The 17,198-nt window shown below is 45.9% G+C and overlaps 1 protein-coding gene across 2 annotated transcripts in view; it reads right to left on the bottom strand.

The window, feature by feature from the left end:
- The window catches only part of LOC147097343 (meiotic recombination protein REC114-like), a 51,158-nt gene extending 34,332 nt beyond the window's left edge, over positions 1-16,826 (bottom strand). For both annotated transcript variants that reach the window (XM_085972236.1, XM_085972237.1), the window contains exons 1-2: positions 16,653-16,826; positions 13,837-13,929 (exon numbers count right to left, since the gene is read on the bottom strand). In XM_085972236.1, the coding sequence (XP_085828362.1) occupies positions 13,837-13,929; positions 16,653-16,796 (237 nt within the window). In that variant the 5' untranslated portion in view covers positions 16,797-16,826. The remainder of the gene's footprint in view (positions 1-13,836; positions 13,930-16,652) is intronic.
- Between the last annotated feature and the right edge of the window lie 372 nt (positions 16,827-17,198).

Below are 17,198 nucleotides of genomic sequence, written 5' to 3' on the forward strand. Positions count from 1 at the left end.
CAGCCTGACTTGGAAATATATCGCCGATCCTTCATCACTGGGTCAAAATCCTGGAACTCCCTCCCCAACAGCACCTTCACCACACGGACTGCAGCGGTTTATGGTGGCTCACCACCACCTTCTCAAGGGCAAATAGGGATGGACAATAAATGCTGGCCTTGCCAGCGACGCCCACATCCCAGGAATGAATTAAAAAAAATAAAGTAATCACGAATACCAGCCTTAGCATCAACACAAATGTCACATTGAGGAGCGTCAGTAGCCGACACCTGAAATGTTAACTTGCCTGCTCCCTCCAGAGATGCTGTCTGCTGGTTTCCAGCACTTTCTGTTTTTGATTCAGATTTCCAATAACTGGAGGGTTTTTTTTTGCTTTTCATTTGGATTTCTCATTAGCTTGGTTTTGGGACTTGAAAACATGCTGACAATTTTCTGCATTAGTCACACACCTGGCTGACTAAAATACCTAATGTTGTCTATGCCAGCAGCCTAACTTCAATTAGTGAGACACAAAATGCCTTGGCTCCATACATCCATTGATGCATTTGAGGGGAAGCTGGATAAACACATGAAGGAGAAAGGAATAGAAGGATATGCTGATAGGGTGAGATGAAGAGGGGTGGGAGGCTCGTGTGGAGCATAAACACCGGCATGGACCAGCTGGGCCGAATGGCCTGTTTCTGAGCTGTAAATTCTTTGTAATAAGTTTAGATTAATACTGAAAATTGGGTATCCTTTTTCTGATGGGAAGCTATTTTCATTAAATAAAGACATTTGTTGTCGAAATCAATTTTCTTTAAGTTATTTTAATTCACTTCCTTGATATTTCAAGTTATGGAATATAGCAATTGAAATAATCAACTTTATTCTTTCTACGTGCATTAAGGAAAAGAAACCAGCGAATGAAAGATTAATGTGTCAGTGAAGGTATTTTCCCATCACGGTGGCCCAATGAGGAATGTGGATTTAAATTAATTGTTTTGGGTCTCTTCTCTGCTGGGTTTTTCCTGTCCCACGTAACACTGTCATCTTAACATAATCGGAGAGCAGTTTGATGTTTACTGGAATGTTAATTAACTTTCTCTACTGAAACAGTACATCATAGCTAATCCCTAGTAAAGCCCATGCTCACATCATAGTGAGAAGCTGCTATTTTTAAGGCAGCTTTAAACCTTCCTCTTCCATAGTGCTAACGTTTGCTAGGGTTTCGTTTCATGGGTGCGAGCCGCATATTCTTAGAGCTCACCCAAGTGCCCATCATTTGTTAGCCTAGACAGGGAATGTCAGCAGGCTATTCACCATGGAGCACATTGTCAGCGGTGGCTCAGTGGGTAGCACTCTCGCCTCGGAGTCTGAAGGTTGCGGGCTCACAGTCCCACTCCAGAGACTCGAGCACAAAAATCTCAGCTGACACTGCAGTGCCAGTGCTGAGGGAATGCTGCATCATCAGTGGTTCAGTCCTTCAGAGGAGACGTTAAACCGAGGCCCCGTCTGCTCTCTCAGGTGGACGTAAAAGATCCCCATGGCACTATTTCGAAGAGGAGCAGGGGAGTGTTCCCTGGTGTCCCGGCCAGTGTTTGTCCCTCAACCAACATCACTAAAACAGATTATCTGGTCATTATCACTTGCTGTTTGTCAGAGCTTGCTGTGTGCAAATTGACTGCCGCGTTTCCTACATTACAACAGTGACTACACTTCAAAAGATACTTCACTGGTTGTAAAGCACTTCGAGACGTCGTGAAAGGCACTACAGGAAACTTTCTTTTAACCGGCACCTAACTAACCAGAAACCTCTGTTAACCGGCAAAATTCAGGAGTAGGTTCAGGTAAGTTTTACTTCATATTAGTGGCAGTTCCTGGATCTGTGGCTGTGTAACTGGGGTTCGTGCACTTGTTGCGAAGCAACAGGGACGCTTGGTCTGTGGCCGGAGTTCCTGCACATGTTGCTAAGCAACAGGGAAGCCTGGATTTGTTGCTGTGTACAGAGCTCTCGTACCTTTTAAACTATACCTCTCTGTAATCCGGACTTTTTGATAAACCGGCACCACGCCGGTCCCGTTGGTGCCGGATAATAAAGAGTTTCCTGTATATAAATGCAAGTCTTTCTTCAGCCTCACCCATCAGATCTTCACCGATGTCTACAGGTGCATTCTCCAGCAGAGCTAAGTGGATAGCAATCAGGAATGGGGACACCAGCTGGTTTTTGCTCTCTCTAGTTAGTGGCACTGCAGACATCTACTGCTCCAGCTGAAATCAGCTAATCCAACACAATCAGGCCTGGGGTCTTGTGGTGCTTAGTATCACAATACACAGTGCATTTACCCCACCGATCCAGCAAAGGAACACCAAGCCACAGGTATTAAAAAAACATCTTCAGGACTGAACCAAACTAAATTCCATTGAAGTTCTCCCACAACTTTGGTTTAAGAGTCACGGAAACCCTGGGGGAAAAAAATTGATGTTATGGCTGTTTTCCTGGGGCTTTTACAACTTGTAGTGTCCGCGTATCAATAATACACGGACTGCAGGAGAATAATAACAGGTATTTACTGAACAGAGGGGAAGCTTAAACTGAAAGTACAGAAGCCTACTATGGCTTTATATGCAGGTGTGGTCACTGCCGGTACTACAGTATAAAATCAGTTCTCTCTTAAAGGTACATACACAACAATTCCTCCCCTTTTAGATAAACAGTACATAACATTCATTTAACAATTAAATAACTAATTACAATTACAATTTTCTCTGTACTATATACATCAACTGAAATAATCATTTATAAGTTCAGTCTTTGAGGAGGCTTCCTGATCCTGACTGGATAGCGCCTTTCTCAAGTATCCTGTTCTTGCGGCGGAGTCGATTCTGGCTCATTCTCATTGGTTGGTTCGTCAGCTTCCAATACCACCGATTCTGAGGTAGACGCAATCTGTACTTCGGGTTCATTACCAGGTGCACATGCTCGTGGTATGGGTTTGGCTTGTTCCTGTGACTCTAGAATCTGGTCAGCATGGCGTCTCACGATGCTCTCTCCAACGTCCACTGTGTACATTAGTGGTCCCTGCTGTGTGCATATCGTTCCTGGCTGCCATTTTTCTGTTCGGTAGTCGCGGGCCAAGACTGGTTGCCCCATCTTGAAGCTCCTGGTTGGCTTCTCATTGATGTGCTGGAATTGCTTATCCTCAACATCTCATCTTATGTTTGGTTTGAGCAAATCCAGGCGACATCTTAGCCTTCGGTTGAAGAACATTATGGCTGGAGCTTGGTTGGTGACTGCATGTGTCGCATTCCGGTAAGCAAACAAGAAATTATCCACCATGTGTTGGAGTGGTATGTCGTTGTTATACATCGCCTTTTTAAAGGTCTGAACAGACCTCTCAGCCAATCCATTTGTGGCTGGATGATATGGGGCAGATGTGTAATGTTTCACCCTATTATTCCTCAGAAACCTCCGGAAATCCTCGGACACAAACTGTGGTCCATTGTCGGAGCAAATCTGTTCTGGCAAGCCATTCCTGGTGAAGATGGTCCGTAGGACTGCAATAGTTTTCTCTGTGGTGGAGGACATTTTGATGACCTCTGGCCAATTCAAATGGGCATCCACAGCAATTAAAAACATTGAGTCCATAAATGGACCAGCAAAATCAATGTGTACCCGTTGCCATGGAGATGAGGGCCACTCCCATGGGTGTAGCGGGGCCTGTGGTGGAGCGTTTTGGACCTTCTGGCATCCTGTGCATCTCTTGGTCATATCCTCGATTTCTTTATCGATTCCCGGCCACCACACAAACGCCCTGGCTAAGCTCTTCATTTTTACCCCTCCCAGATGACCCTCGTGAAGCTCATTGAGTACTCCATCTCTCAACTTGGGTGGAATTACCACTCGGGATCCACACATCAAGGTCCCCCGGCACACTGACAGCTGTTCTCTCCTTGGCGAGAATGCTGGCAACAGCGAGTCGCCATGTGCTGGCCATCCCTTCACCGTCAAATCATAGACCCGAGAGTGTGTCAGGTCATTTCAGGTTTCCTTCTCTATACTTGAGTTTGTAACAGGTAGACATTTGACTATGGTCGAATGGAATATCTCAACAGGGTCCACTGCAGGTGCTTCCTCCACCGTAGGCGCGACAGCCCATCAGCGTTTCCATGCTGTTTCGTACCCTTGTACTCTATGTCGTACTGATGTGCCCCTAGAAAAAGTGACCATCTTTGCAGCCGTTGCGCCGTCATCACCGGAACGCCCTTCTTTGGGTTAAAAATGGAGACCAGAGGCTGATGATCAGTCAGTAAGGTGAATTTCTGCCCGTGCAGATAGTGATTGAACTTCTTCACCCCCCACACCAGGCTGAGGGCCTCCCCGTCAATCTGGGCGTAGTTACGCCCGGCTGAGTTTAACGAGTGCGACGCAAAGGCTATTGGCCTCTCTGAACCATCAAGGAATTTGGGTGACAGCACCGCTCCGATGCCGTAGGGAGACGCATCACATGCCAACCGAATCGGTAGTGTTGGATTGTAGTGGGCCAATACTTCTTTTCAAGTGATTAGGCATTTACATTTCTGAAAGGCACGCTTACACTCATCACTCCATTTCCATGTTACTCCAGTTTGCAGCAGGGCGTTCAGTGGGTGCAGAATTGTAGATAAATTCGGCAAGAACTTATGGTAGTAGTTCACCAACCCGAGGAATGACCTCAGTTGCAACACATTTTCCGGGGCTGGAGCCTTGACTACTGCCTCAATCTTGTCTGGGGACTTATGCAACCTTTCCTCATCAATCATGTGGCCACAATACGAGATTTGTCTCCTGAAGAACTCACATTTGGGGCGGTTGGCTTGTAGCCCATATTCTTGTAATCTAGTGAGCACCTGCTCCAGGTTGGCAAGGTGTTCACTGTCATTTTCGCCCGTAATCAGGATGTCGTCCAAATAACACTGGGTCTCCGGGATCCCTTGCAGGACTTGTTCCATCACCCTCTGCCAAATAGCCGGGGCTGATGCTACCCCGAATACCAGTCGGTTGTACTGGTAAAGACCTTTGTGAGTGTTTATCGTGAGGTATTTCCGAGATGCTTCTTCCACCTCCATTTGTAGATACGCTTGGGCCAGATCAATCTTCGTAAAGCGTTTCCCTCCAGATAGTGAGGCGAAAATATCTTCTATCTGTGGAAGTGGATACTGTACTGTGTGCAGGACTGGGTTCACAGTTACCTTGAAGTCCCCACAGATGCGAACCTTCTTCGGCTCCCCAGGCGTGCTGCTCAATGATTTCTTCATTACAGGAACGATGGGTGTGGCCCACTCGCTCCAGTCCACCTTGGACAGCACACCCGAACGCTCCAGACTCTCTAGCTCTGCTTCAACGGCTGGGCGGATCGCGTACGTTACCGGTCTGGCCTTAAACATTTTTGGGTTTGCGTTATCTTCGATTTTTATCGTTGCCATTACTCCTTTTAGAGCCCCAAGTCCTTGTTGGAACACCTCTTTCGCGTCAGTTAGAATTTTTGACAGTCGTCCAGGTGGGACGTCGTCATCCTTTTTGTCAGTCACAGTTAGCGCCTGAATGGAATGCCAATCCAATTGTATTTTTCGGATCCATTCACATCCCAGTAATGGTGGTCCTCCATCTTGTAGTATATATAGATAGTTTCTGTGTTTCCTTGCCGTTGTATTTAACTGGCACCCTTATTTTTCCTCTGGGGTAGACTTTTTGCCCCGTGTATGTCTTCAATACAATTGACGTGTCCTTCAAGGGTATGTGTGAGAATAGCCGCTCATGGTCTCGTCGATTCATGACAGTTAGGGCTGATCCTGTGTCCAATTCCATCTTTACTTGGGACCCTGCTATCATGAGGGTGACCCAAATGGTTCGGTGATCCTCCTTTGCGATCACATTGTGTAACTTTAGACAACTTAGTCTCCTGCTCCCGGAGTCATTATCACTCTCCTGATCTTCTGAACTACTGTCTGTCATTTTTTTTTTACTTTCTTGTACTTTTCCTTAGTAGTTCTTTTAGTGTTGGTTTTCATTCCCGACCTGCAGACTCTTGCTATGTGTCCCATTTTCCCACATTGCCTGCATACTTTGTCCTTAAACCAGCAATCCTTCTGATCATGGGTTGTTCTGTCGCAACGATAGCACTTTTCTGCTCCATATGCCATTTCGTTAGCGCTGTATTCTTGTGGTTTCTGTTGTATTTCCGCAGCTCCCCGTGCTGCTGCTTCGTAGGATACTGCCACGCTGAAAGCCTGTTCTAGCGTCAGGTCCTTTTCCGAAAGTAGCCGTTTCTGGGTTCCTTCACTCTGGAGCCCACAGACAAACTTAACCCTTAAGGTGTCTGGCAGTCCTGCTCCGAACTGGCAGTGCTTCGATAGCTTGCGCAGTTCCGTAAGGTAGTCAGCATTGCTCTCATCTTTGTGCTGGTTTCTTTTATGGAACTTGAATCTTTCTGCTATCAGCAGCGGTGTAGGGTTTAGGTGTTCCTGTAAGATATTAACAATCTCTTCAAAACTTTTCTCCACTGGTTTAGCTGGGGTAATTAAATTCCGCAATAGGCCGTACGTTCTCGCGCCCATCAAATTTAATAATACCGACGCCTTCTTTCCATCGGCCACCTCATTTGCCTTGCAGTACACTTCAATTCTTTCCACATACGTGGTCCAGTCTTCTACCTCGTTGTCGAAAGCAGTGATACTGCCACTCTTCGGCATCTTGGGTGGTTTAAAATGGCGCCTCCCACGCTTTTCCTTCTTCCCCAATGGAATAAAATGGCGCCTCCCGCGCTTTTCCTTCTTCCCCTTGCTGCCACGCTGCTCCTAGCGTTCTACAGGGTAATGGCGGCGACCCGCGGCTTCGGCGCGTCTCACTTTTCCTTCCCCTCGTTTTATTTTCTCTACGCTGCCCGGTTCTTGAGCACCGACCGCACCCTGTGTGCTCCACCCTCTCTCTCTCTCTCTTTTCCTCCCGACGACGCTGCACAGCCCTTTTGCAGAGCCGCTCGATCGAGCCCGAGCCCGCCGCAGTCCGGAAGGGTCAGCGCACTACCTGCTACCAGCACAATTTGCTGGAACACCTTGACTGGGGAGCCAAGCTCAGCTCTCCACAGCCTCCACTGCAATTCCTAGAACTCCGATGGATCACTGGGCGGTTGCCCGCGGTCGACGCCCATTGCTCTGACTTCGACCTCCAAGAAACTTCTTTTCAGGGAAAGATCCCCGTGAGGTGATGGTGCTGCAGGTGAGTTCGAACCTGCTCGTCGCCAGTGTAGTGTCCGCATATCAATAATACACGGACTGCAGGAGAATAACAACAGGCATTTACTGAACAGAGGGTAAGCTTAAACTGAAAGTACAGAAGCCTGTTATGGCTTTATATACAGGTGTGGTCACTGCCGGTACTACAGTATAAAATCAGTTCTCTCTTAAAAGGTACATACACAACACAACTCTTCCGGATTTATGGTGCAGTGGGCAAAAAAAAAAACCTGGAGAAATTCACCCCACCCCCATCACCAACTGAATTGTGGAGAATCTTCACTTAACATACCAGTATTTCCTTCTCAAAAAATCTTACTAAAAACTGTGGCACTCCGTTACACGGCTATCAACATTAAATACTAAACAGCATTTACAGAGTCACAAATGCAACAGTAATATTTTATCAAAATGCAAGATAATCGGGATCAATTGACAAAAGCTGCAATGTGGTCCAATTCAGTTCACATCAGACACCACAAGGGCAAAGTATGAGTGGTTTATAACTTTCATCTGAATTTAGAGATTCATCTTGAGTTCATTCTCTTTTTCCTCCAAACTGCTTACTTTGAGCTGTGATTTTGCTTTTAGTTCAATTTTAAAGGCATGTTGTGCTGTCGGCTGCTGTCTGCGTGCTCTTTATTGTCCGTGAATAATCCATTTTTATTCTAAAAAAGGTATTAAATCATGCCTTCTGATGTCCATAGAAGGCCACTAACAAGTTTAGTGACGCAACTATATAGAAACATAGAAGATAGGAGCAGGAGTAAGCCATTCGGCCCCTCGAGCCTGCTCCACCATTCAATGAGATCATGGCTGATCATCCAAACTCAGTACCCTGTCCCTGCCTTCTCCCCATATCCCTTGATCCCTTTAGCCTTAAGAAATATATCCAATTCCTTCTTGAATATATTTAATGAATTGGCCTCAACTGCCTTCTGTGGTAGAGAATTCCACAGGTTCACCACTCTCTGGGTGAAGAAATTCCTCCTCATCTCTGTCCTAAATGGCTTACCCCTTATCTTTAGACTGTGACCCCTGGTTCTGGACTCCCCCGCCATCGGGAACATCCTTCCTGCATCTAGTCTGTCTAGTCCTGTTAGAATTTTGTAAGTTTCAATGAGATCCCCTCTCATTCTTCTAAACTCCAGCGAGTATAAGCCCAATCGACCCAATCTCTCATACGTCATTCCTGCCATCCCAGGTATGTCTGGTGAATTTTCGCTGCACTCCCTCCATGGCAATAACATCCTTCCTCAGATAAGGCGACCAAAACTGCACACAATACTCAAGGTGCGGTCTCACCAAGGCCCTGTACAACTGCAGCAAGACATCCTTGTTCCTGTGCTCGAATCCTCTCGCTACGAAGGCCAACATAGCATTTGCCTTCTTAACCGCCTGCTGCACCTGCATGCTCACCTTCAGCGACTGGTGCACAAGGACACCCAGGTCTCGTTGCACTTCCCCTTCTCCCAATCTATTGCTGTTCAGATAATAATCTGCCTTCCTGTTTTTTTTCCACCAAAGTGGATAACCTCGCATTTATCCACATTATACTGCATCGGCCCAATCACCCAACCTGTCCATATAACAAGTACATTGCTGCCCAATGGCTTGGTGGGTAAAGGAAGTGCCCAGTACAGTGCTAAACCACACAGTTTAGAAGGTCCTGGTCTCTGTTATCTCAGCCAAGAAGCAGCTGGGACTTGAGAGCTCCAACAATAAAAATCAACCAGAGTTCCCATTTTTGTTTCGTGACTCTTGCTGCAAAGTGCACGTGTGTGGACGTTGAGTGAGAAAAGGGGCAAACCTGGCTATGATGCTCCCCATGGAAAAATTGGCCCGACAACACTCACTGCCCAGCTTTGGAGGTAAAGAACGCCCATTTAGAGGAGATACCAGAGGGCTGTCTGAATCGTCGAGACTGTACACAGGCAAGAAGCAGCTCTTCAAGGTGAGGAAAAAAAAAATAGAAAACTGAGGACTCTCTCACCTACAAAACAACAAGAACAGGTGTCTGGCAATCTGGACATAACTAGGCAACTGGTGTAAAGGCACTCGAGAGGTTTGCAATGTAAATATGCATATTTACCGCCAGGTTATTAATGCCCAATACTCTACTGCGCTGTGTCTTACAATTGGTAATCAGCTGAAATTATTCAAAACATACAGCTCCATCATGAGGACAGACTTAAGGTGATTGGCAAAAGAACCAGAAGCAACATGAGGGAAAACTTTTTTTTTTATTTTTTTTTTTATAAACGCAACGAGTGGTTAGGATTTGGAACGCACTGCCCGATAGGGTGGTGGATACAGAATCAATAGCAGCCTTCAAAAGGGAATTGGATAAATATTTGAAGGAGAAAAAATTGCAAGGATATGGGGAAAGAGCGGGGGAGTGGGACTGACTGGATTGCTCTTCGAAAGAGCCGGCGCAGACTCGATGGGCCGAATGGCCTCCATCTGTGCTGTACTATTCTATGATTCTATAAAGGGTCAGGAAAAAAATAATCTAAACACTTCGATCTTCTGGGTAAAGGAACTGGCACATTCCGAGTCTTCTGACTGGTATTTTTTATATTAAAATCAGTAGAAAGAAATAACATGGCAATGTGCATTGAGTTCTCTACAGTAGGATTGCGTGGCAGAGTCTGAACTGTTTGCTTCCTTGACTGCAACAATCAAATGGTGCCTGTCAAGCGCAGAGTCTTGTTCATGTAATTAGCAGGAGGATTTTCCTCTTGAATAAAGAATTGGTACATTCAATGGTGAAGACACTCACCCAATTAACTTAGAAACCCAGTTGATTTTCTGTATGCAAATGGTCTTCATCTCAAAGTGAACAGCCTTGCATATCTCCCACATCATGTCTACTATATTGATAGGAAGCTCTACATCCATATAAAGTCTTTAATTAGATTTATTAGGCACATTGTATGATTTCTTTGGAAAACAATGCACAAGTAATTTATGATGTTAACCTGAAAGCTGCGTGAGACATTGTGACTTGATTTGGAAAGAAAGCCGTTGAGATTTCGCAGAAATGTTGGTTCTGACACTTATGAAGTTAAATGGAAGAGCCCAGAATTACTTTGAAAGCTATTAGCCCTGACAGATCATGAATTTCTCTGACACGGAGCACTGTGTTGGGAGGTTGAAACTGGGGTTGAGTTTGTTGCATTTTAACAAGAACTTTTATCAATTTGACAGGCTCCTGAACTAAATCAGAAGTCGTGCTTACTGAGAATAGTTAACCTATTGCAGACATTTTTGTGTTTGCGACACTTGCAAGGCACTTTTTAGTACAGGAAACTTTGTGCTATCCGGCACCGACGGGACTGAGCTGTTGCCGTCCCATCAAAACTGCCGGACAAACCAGCGCTAATGTTGAAACATACGGAGATTTTGAGCTCTGTATCTGGCAACAAGCCCTGTTGCTTAGCAACAGCTTCTAAACAGTCGGCCGTACCTTGCAAGTGTCTCTGTAGCTTAGCAACAGCTTCAGCGAGACCTTGCAGAGCCTGACTGATGAAAAAAAACCTAGCGAAACGGCTCCTGATTTTTGCCGGTGGCTCAAGCATTCCGGGCAGTTAACCTCCGGATAAACCAAAGTTTCCTGTATGTGCCATTTGTTTCGGCAATTTGATATCAACTAAAGTTTCGATTTCGGTTCAGCCTTTCCACCATTTCGCCTGTTCAAAGCCAGACTAATTTCCACAAGCAGTCGCAGTCCCTTATGGACCGAAACCTGCACTTTTATTCCCCATTGCGCATGGGTTAGCCCTCCCAGGATTAATAATTAACCGTGAATAGTTGTAAATGATAACTTGAGAATACATGGGATGCCCATCAGTTCTAGTATCAACTCAGAAGGCAAAAAATATGCCGCTAGCTTAATCCGTACATGCTACACTCATTTAGTCAGATTCACTTACAGAAGGAATAATGTTGAGAATACACAGCAATATATTATTACAGGACGCTGATCAACCTTACACGCAAACGGCTTGCTAACTTAAAAACAAGAGTCTAAAGTCCTTGCACCTTTCCTCGACAAATTCTAGAAAACAATCTGTGGTGCTAAATAATATTGAAAATTATTCTTTACTGAGTCCCGAATGACCTGTATAAACAGCAAGGCGAATAGGGAACTAAAGACCCCTAAAATGTCTGTGGGTTAAAAGGCATCTTTTCCTTGCAAGATCAAACTATTTCGACAATAGTTAGTCAATCAAAATATTAACCATTTTAACACTTAAGTAGACAAGGTGCAAAGGGCATGGAAACTTCAGTCGATTTGTGGTATCCAACAGCAATTGGAAAACACAATTCTCTCTAATGGCATACATTAAAATTCCAAGCAGTCACTCAAAGTATCAAAGTAACTTTATCTTAATCCATCTCTCAACACAAGGCACTTTCCCCTTTTCCAGAGACTAAGGTGGTAATTTTACACTAACTCGCCAGGTGGGAATCCCATGGGATTGGGTGGAACGCCGGTTTTTCACCCTACCCAATATTAGTCTCCACCGACTTCAGAATGTAAACCAGCATTGCACCCGATCTCATCAGTTTACCGACTGACGGGTTAGGTTAACTTTGACCCCCAATTGTCGGAGGTCTTCCATTTTAAACCTGTGTAGTGGTGGACACCATCCACGCATGGGGTACTCACCCGTAAGCCGAATGGAAGTGCCGGCTTCCTGCATGCACTGCGCATGCAAGGGAAACCGGCACTTCCGTTCCCCTGAAAGAAGGGGTTCAGAAGTCGAATGCGTGCGCAGGAGAGGCTGCGCGTGCGCATCGAACTTACGTTTTTTTTGCAGGTTTTCCCGGGAGGGTAAGTCTCCAGAAGTTAGACATGTAAAAAGCAGTCGCAAGGCCTGCTTTTTACAAGGCAAGTGGTGAATTAATTAATATTAAAACATTTTTTCCACAGGTTTATTTTTTTAAATACTTTAAAGGTAAGTTTATTTTTAGCCCTGTTAGAAAATGTAATTAATTTTTTCAAAAATTTATTGTTTAAAATAGTTATTTCATGTAATTTATAGTTTATTTTAAAAATGTGATTTAAAAAAAAAAATTATTTGAAGATTTAGTGATGTTTTGGGGCTTGTAATATTTATTGGTTTGACAGGTCTTCCTGTCAAACTTATGAATGAAGCATTTCCTGCTACCATTGGCTCTCCATGGCCCACGTGATCCCAGGGGACACTTCGAACTAACTGCGCCCCTGGGATACGCAAGCACTGCGCGCCAGCAGTTGGAGGAGGCCCAGGATCGCAATTCCACGGGGGCCCACAGCTCAACGACCGGCGCGCTAGGTAAGTGCAGGTCAGGGGCTTGCACCCGCGGGAAGCCCCCGACCCGAATTTCTGGGCCATAACAGGGGCATCTCTGGATTCTGTTATAAAGTTGGGGGTTCTACCACAGCAGGCTAGGAGATTGATCTGTCAGAGCAGAAAAGTGTTGTCCATTCAACACCCCCACTCCATGCCTAAAGTACAGAGAAAGCACAGCCTCCTGTATCATCAAGCTGTTCAAAATGCTCATGACATGGTGGCAAGTCCCTGCCATTTTGAAGCGAATGAGGTCTGAATCTATGCTAAATCCAGGAAGATGATTACCCAAATGGGATAACTATTAGCCCCTTGAGCCCCCACACACACATCTGAGGGCAGAATATAGAAAAGGTCACAGGAAAAAAAGAGCAGAGAAAACGGTGCTAAAAATAACAATTTGCAACTACTTAGCACACAAATCACATGTCCTTTGCTTGTATTCATTCGTATATTATTTAAAGTAAGATCATTGGCATCTGAAATAATCTTATTGTAAACAACATGAATTCAAGTTCATTAACAGAAATAGTCTTCCGGGTCTTCACAAATGAGTTCTCTACATTGTTCTTCAGAAATGCACTCAGAAGTTGTCATTTCCGCAGAAGAACAGAATGAGGGATAGGAGGAATACACAGGTGTCTGTGGAGGGAAGAGGATAACCATGTATTTGAGAGAGATTCGAGGGTCCAGCGCTTGTGCTGCACTCCCAATCCAAGTTCTGCCGGGAGCATCTGTAATTCAGCCACATGGTCGGTCCACACACACACACACTCTCATCTGCTTGCTAGAGTTTTCTTTATTTTTCCAAGTACGACGAAGCATCCCGCACGGAACGAAACACCTCTTAGCAGGTCCTTTTCGGTCAACTTTCTAGTTGAGAAATGAACTGAGTGGCTGTGTTCGTGAGTTGCACTGTTGTACTGCGCAGGGAGTGGCGGGGGGGGGGGGGGCGGGGAAAAGAGTCATGCGGTGATGTTATGGCAATCTAAATATCAAAATCTCCTTGTGGAATTTCCCTGCATTAGACTGCCAGCTGGACTCATTTCTGTGGTCTGTAGAAGATATTTCAAATTCAAAAAAATGAACAAGATTCGATCAGGTAGGTAACAAACCTCCACAGTTCATAATTATCCCTTCTGAAGTTGGAGGCAAGGAACAGGGTTTTGACAGCAAGGTCTCAGTGCATTGTAATTTACACCTAGAAGTGGAAAAATACAACTTAAATCTGCTCAGACACACTTACCAGTAGGGTTGCCCCACCTTGAGTGATGAGGAAATGGCCTGACTGCACAATCGTCAAGGAGAGAAGACCCTTTTCCGGACCGGACTCAAAAACCTCAAAGTAAAATAAAACTGGTGTACTGCATCAATGGGTTAACAACAATATCAGAAATATTTTCACAGCATTTAATAATCCACGTCTCCCAACATTTCAGGAGCTTTACAAATGTGACTAGAATGCCTGCATTATCACTCTTCTGAAACCAGGAGCCAGATTGGAAATTTACTGTATCCCTATAAGTCGACGTGTTTCACGGAGTCCACAAGTACTATACAAACCTGCCTGCTTCCTGCTAGCTCACATTCCACCCATCACCTCCCACTCCAAAAAGAAACACCATCTCACACCAGCCTCGTACACCAGACATAATCTCACCCCTCATATGCCTCCTGCCATTTCACAGCACCCTCATATGCCAGTCATAATCTCACACTCCTCACATACCATCTGTCCTGTTTAATATCATAAGAATCATTGTTTGGTTCACACAGGCTGGGTGGTTGCAGTTGTGCCACATTATGAGCACTTTAAACTGGTTACTGCACATTGGGAGCAATCAGTCTAGGCGAAATTAGCATACTTTCTGGTGCATGAATCCAACATCAGTGACTTATCTATGTAAATAAGGGAGAGAACAGAAGGCACAAACAAAAAGTGAATAATATATATATGATAGGGGCCGAGGTTATGATCTGAAATTGTTGAACGTTGAGTCCAGAAGACTGTAAAGTGCCTAATCATCTAGAGCCATCCCGATTCTTAACCTGTCCTATTACCGTCTCCTTTTGCCTTCAATATCTCTTAGAAACATAGAAGATAGGGGCAGGAGTAGGCCATTCGGCCCCTCGAGCCTGCTCCGCCATTCAATGAGATCATGGCTGATCATCCAAACTCAGTACCCGGTCCCTGCCTTCTCCCCATATCCCTTGATCCCTTTAGCCTTAAGAAATGTAGCCAACTCCTTTTTGAATATATTTAATGAATTGGCCTCAACTGCCTTCTGTCATAGAGAATTCCACAGGTTCACCACTCTCTGGGTGAAGAAATTCCTCCTCATCTCTGTCCTAAATGGCTTACCCCATATCTTCTTAATGTCTCTTAACCTCTCCTGCCTTCTATCCTATCACAGACCTTCCCTTTTGTTCTTTCATCCCCTCCCCCTTTCCCAGCCCCTAAACTTGCTTTAAAATCTGTTCCATTTCCTGCTTTTTTCCAGTTCTGACAAAAGGTCATCGACCTGAAACGTTAACTCTGTTTCTCTCTCCACAGATGCTGCCTGACCTGCTGAGTATCTCCAGCATTTTCTGCTTTTATTTCACATTTCCAGCATCTGCAGTATTTTCTTTTTGTATGTAAATATGGGGTTGTTTTCTCCTCTGTCATCTCTAATTACGTGACGGAATAGGCAAGACTGGGGGCCGTCCAACTATGGGAATGGAAGTTCACACAACCAATTGTTCAACAAGTGAGAGAGAAAACTCACAGCCAATCAACCTCATAGAAACAATTTACATGGACCACCAGTCTATAGTCGTCCCAGATTTACAGGCTATTGTGTGTGCTGCTGTACCAGACCGCCACAAATTATGGTGGTCGTCTCAAAAAGGGGCTTTGACTATCAGACCAATAGCTCCGCTTTATCCTGGAAATGGACAAAAGGCTTGAGACAAGCTTATGAGGAGAGAAGCACCTTTGAAGTCTATTTTGATTGCAGCATATAAGTATGGCACGATTTTGCTCGTTCACCCCACTGTTCTACTAACTATGGTTAATGAGGGGCTGCATATACGATTCAATCTCACATTGAACGTCACATCAGATGCCGAATTCAAAATAATACATTTACTAAAAGGAGAACGTCTGGATAAACAGGACTTTTATTGATGGTTGAAAAATCAGGTAGAAGCGTAGGAACACTTTTTCCCCAACAGCACAAAACAAAATATCTCGTGAACGCCTGAATCAGGACACGTGCATGCTTTCAAATAGCACCTCCCGCCCTCGTATACCGTACCCCAATAGCACCTCCCACCCTCATATACCATACCCCAATAGCACCTCCCACCCTCATATACCACACCCCGATAGCACCTCCCACCCTCATATACCATACCCCGATAGAACCTCCCACCCTCGTATACCATACCCCGATAGCACCTCCCACCCTCGTATACCATACCCCGATAGAACATCCGACCCTCGTATACCATACCCCGATAGAACCTCCCACCCTCGTATACCATACCCCGATAGCACCTCCCACCCTCGTATACCATACCCCGATAGAACATCCGACCCTCGTATACCACACCCCAATAGCACATCCTGCCCTCGTATACCATACCCCGATAGCACCTCCCACCCTCATATCATACCCGGATAGCACATCCTGCCCTCGTATACCAGATCCGATAGAACCTCCCACCCTCGTATACCACACCCCAATAGCACATCCCGCCCTCGTATACCATACCCCGATAGCACCTCCCGCCCTCGTATACCATACCCCGATAGCACCTCCCACCCTCTAATAACCTACTCCGATACCACCTCCTACTCCTCCAATACCACAGGCTATTTATACCACCCCTAAAACAGACCCCAATGAACCATCCTATCGGCCATGTACCATCTCCTGCCCCACGTGCCCTCCCACGGGCCACGAGCCCACCCACGGGCCATGAACCCTCCCACAGACCCTTTCCCCCCTCGGCCACGGCCCCCGCCCCCACACGGCCCCTGCCCCCACACCTCCTCCTCCTCTTTCTCTCTCTCACCTCCCAGGCGCTCGACGCCCCGCCCGGCGCCGCGAACCGCCCGTACCGCTTGAGCAGCCAGTCGGCGCTGCCCAGCCGCCCCTGTCCCGGGCCCCGGCTCCCGGCCGCTCCCCGCCCACCCCGGCCCCGTGCCGCCGCCATCATCCCACAGAGCTGGGGAAGGAGGAGGAAGAGCAGGAGCCGGAGCCGGAGAAACAAATTAACCAATCAACAGCCAGCAAGGTGGGGGCCTCCACCAATAAGACTGAAGCGTTAACCACCGCGACCAATCGGATCGAAGCTCCCTTGCGATTGGCCAGATAGCCGCGACTGCCCGGTGTCCAATTAGCGAAGACTATTTTTTAAACCAATCAGATTAAGGGAGGGGAATGATGTTCCCAATATCCTGAGTAGCCCCTTGGCCCCTTTTTTATCATGAGGCCTTCCAGAAATCTCTTAAGAAGTAAACTCTCAATAATCTGCTTTGTAAAACGAAAGATGAATTTTCCACTTAACCCCCCCCTCGGTTATCGTCCCTCACGCCTGCTCCGCCATTCAAAAAGATCG

Source organism: Somniosus microcephalus, chromosome 32, assembly GCF_052327205.1.
Source record: "Somniosus microcephalus isolate GS21.2 chromosome 32, FLI_Smic_1.0, whole genome shotgun sequence".
Taxonomy (NCBI): Eukaryota; Metazoa; Chordata; class Chondrichthyes; order Squaliformes; family Somniosidae; genus Somniosus; species Somniosus microcephalus.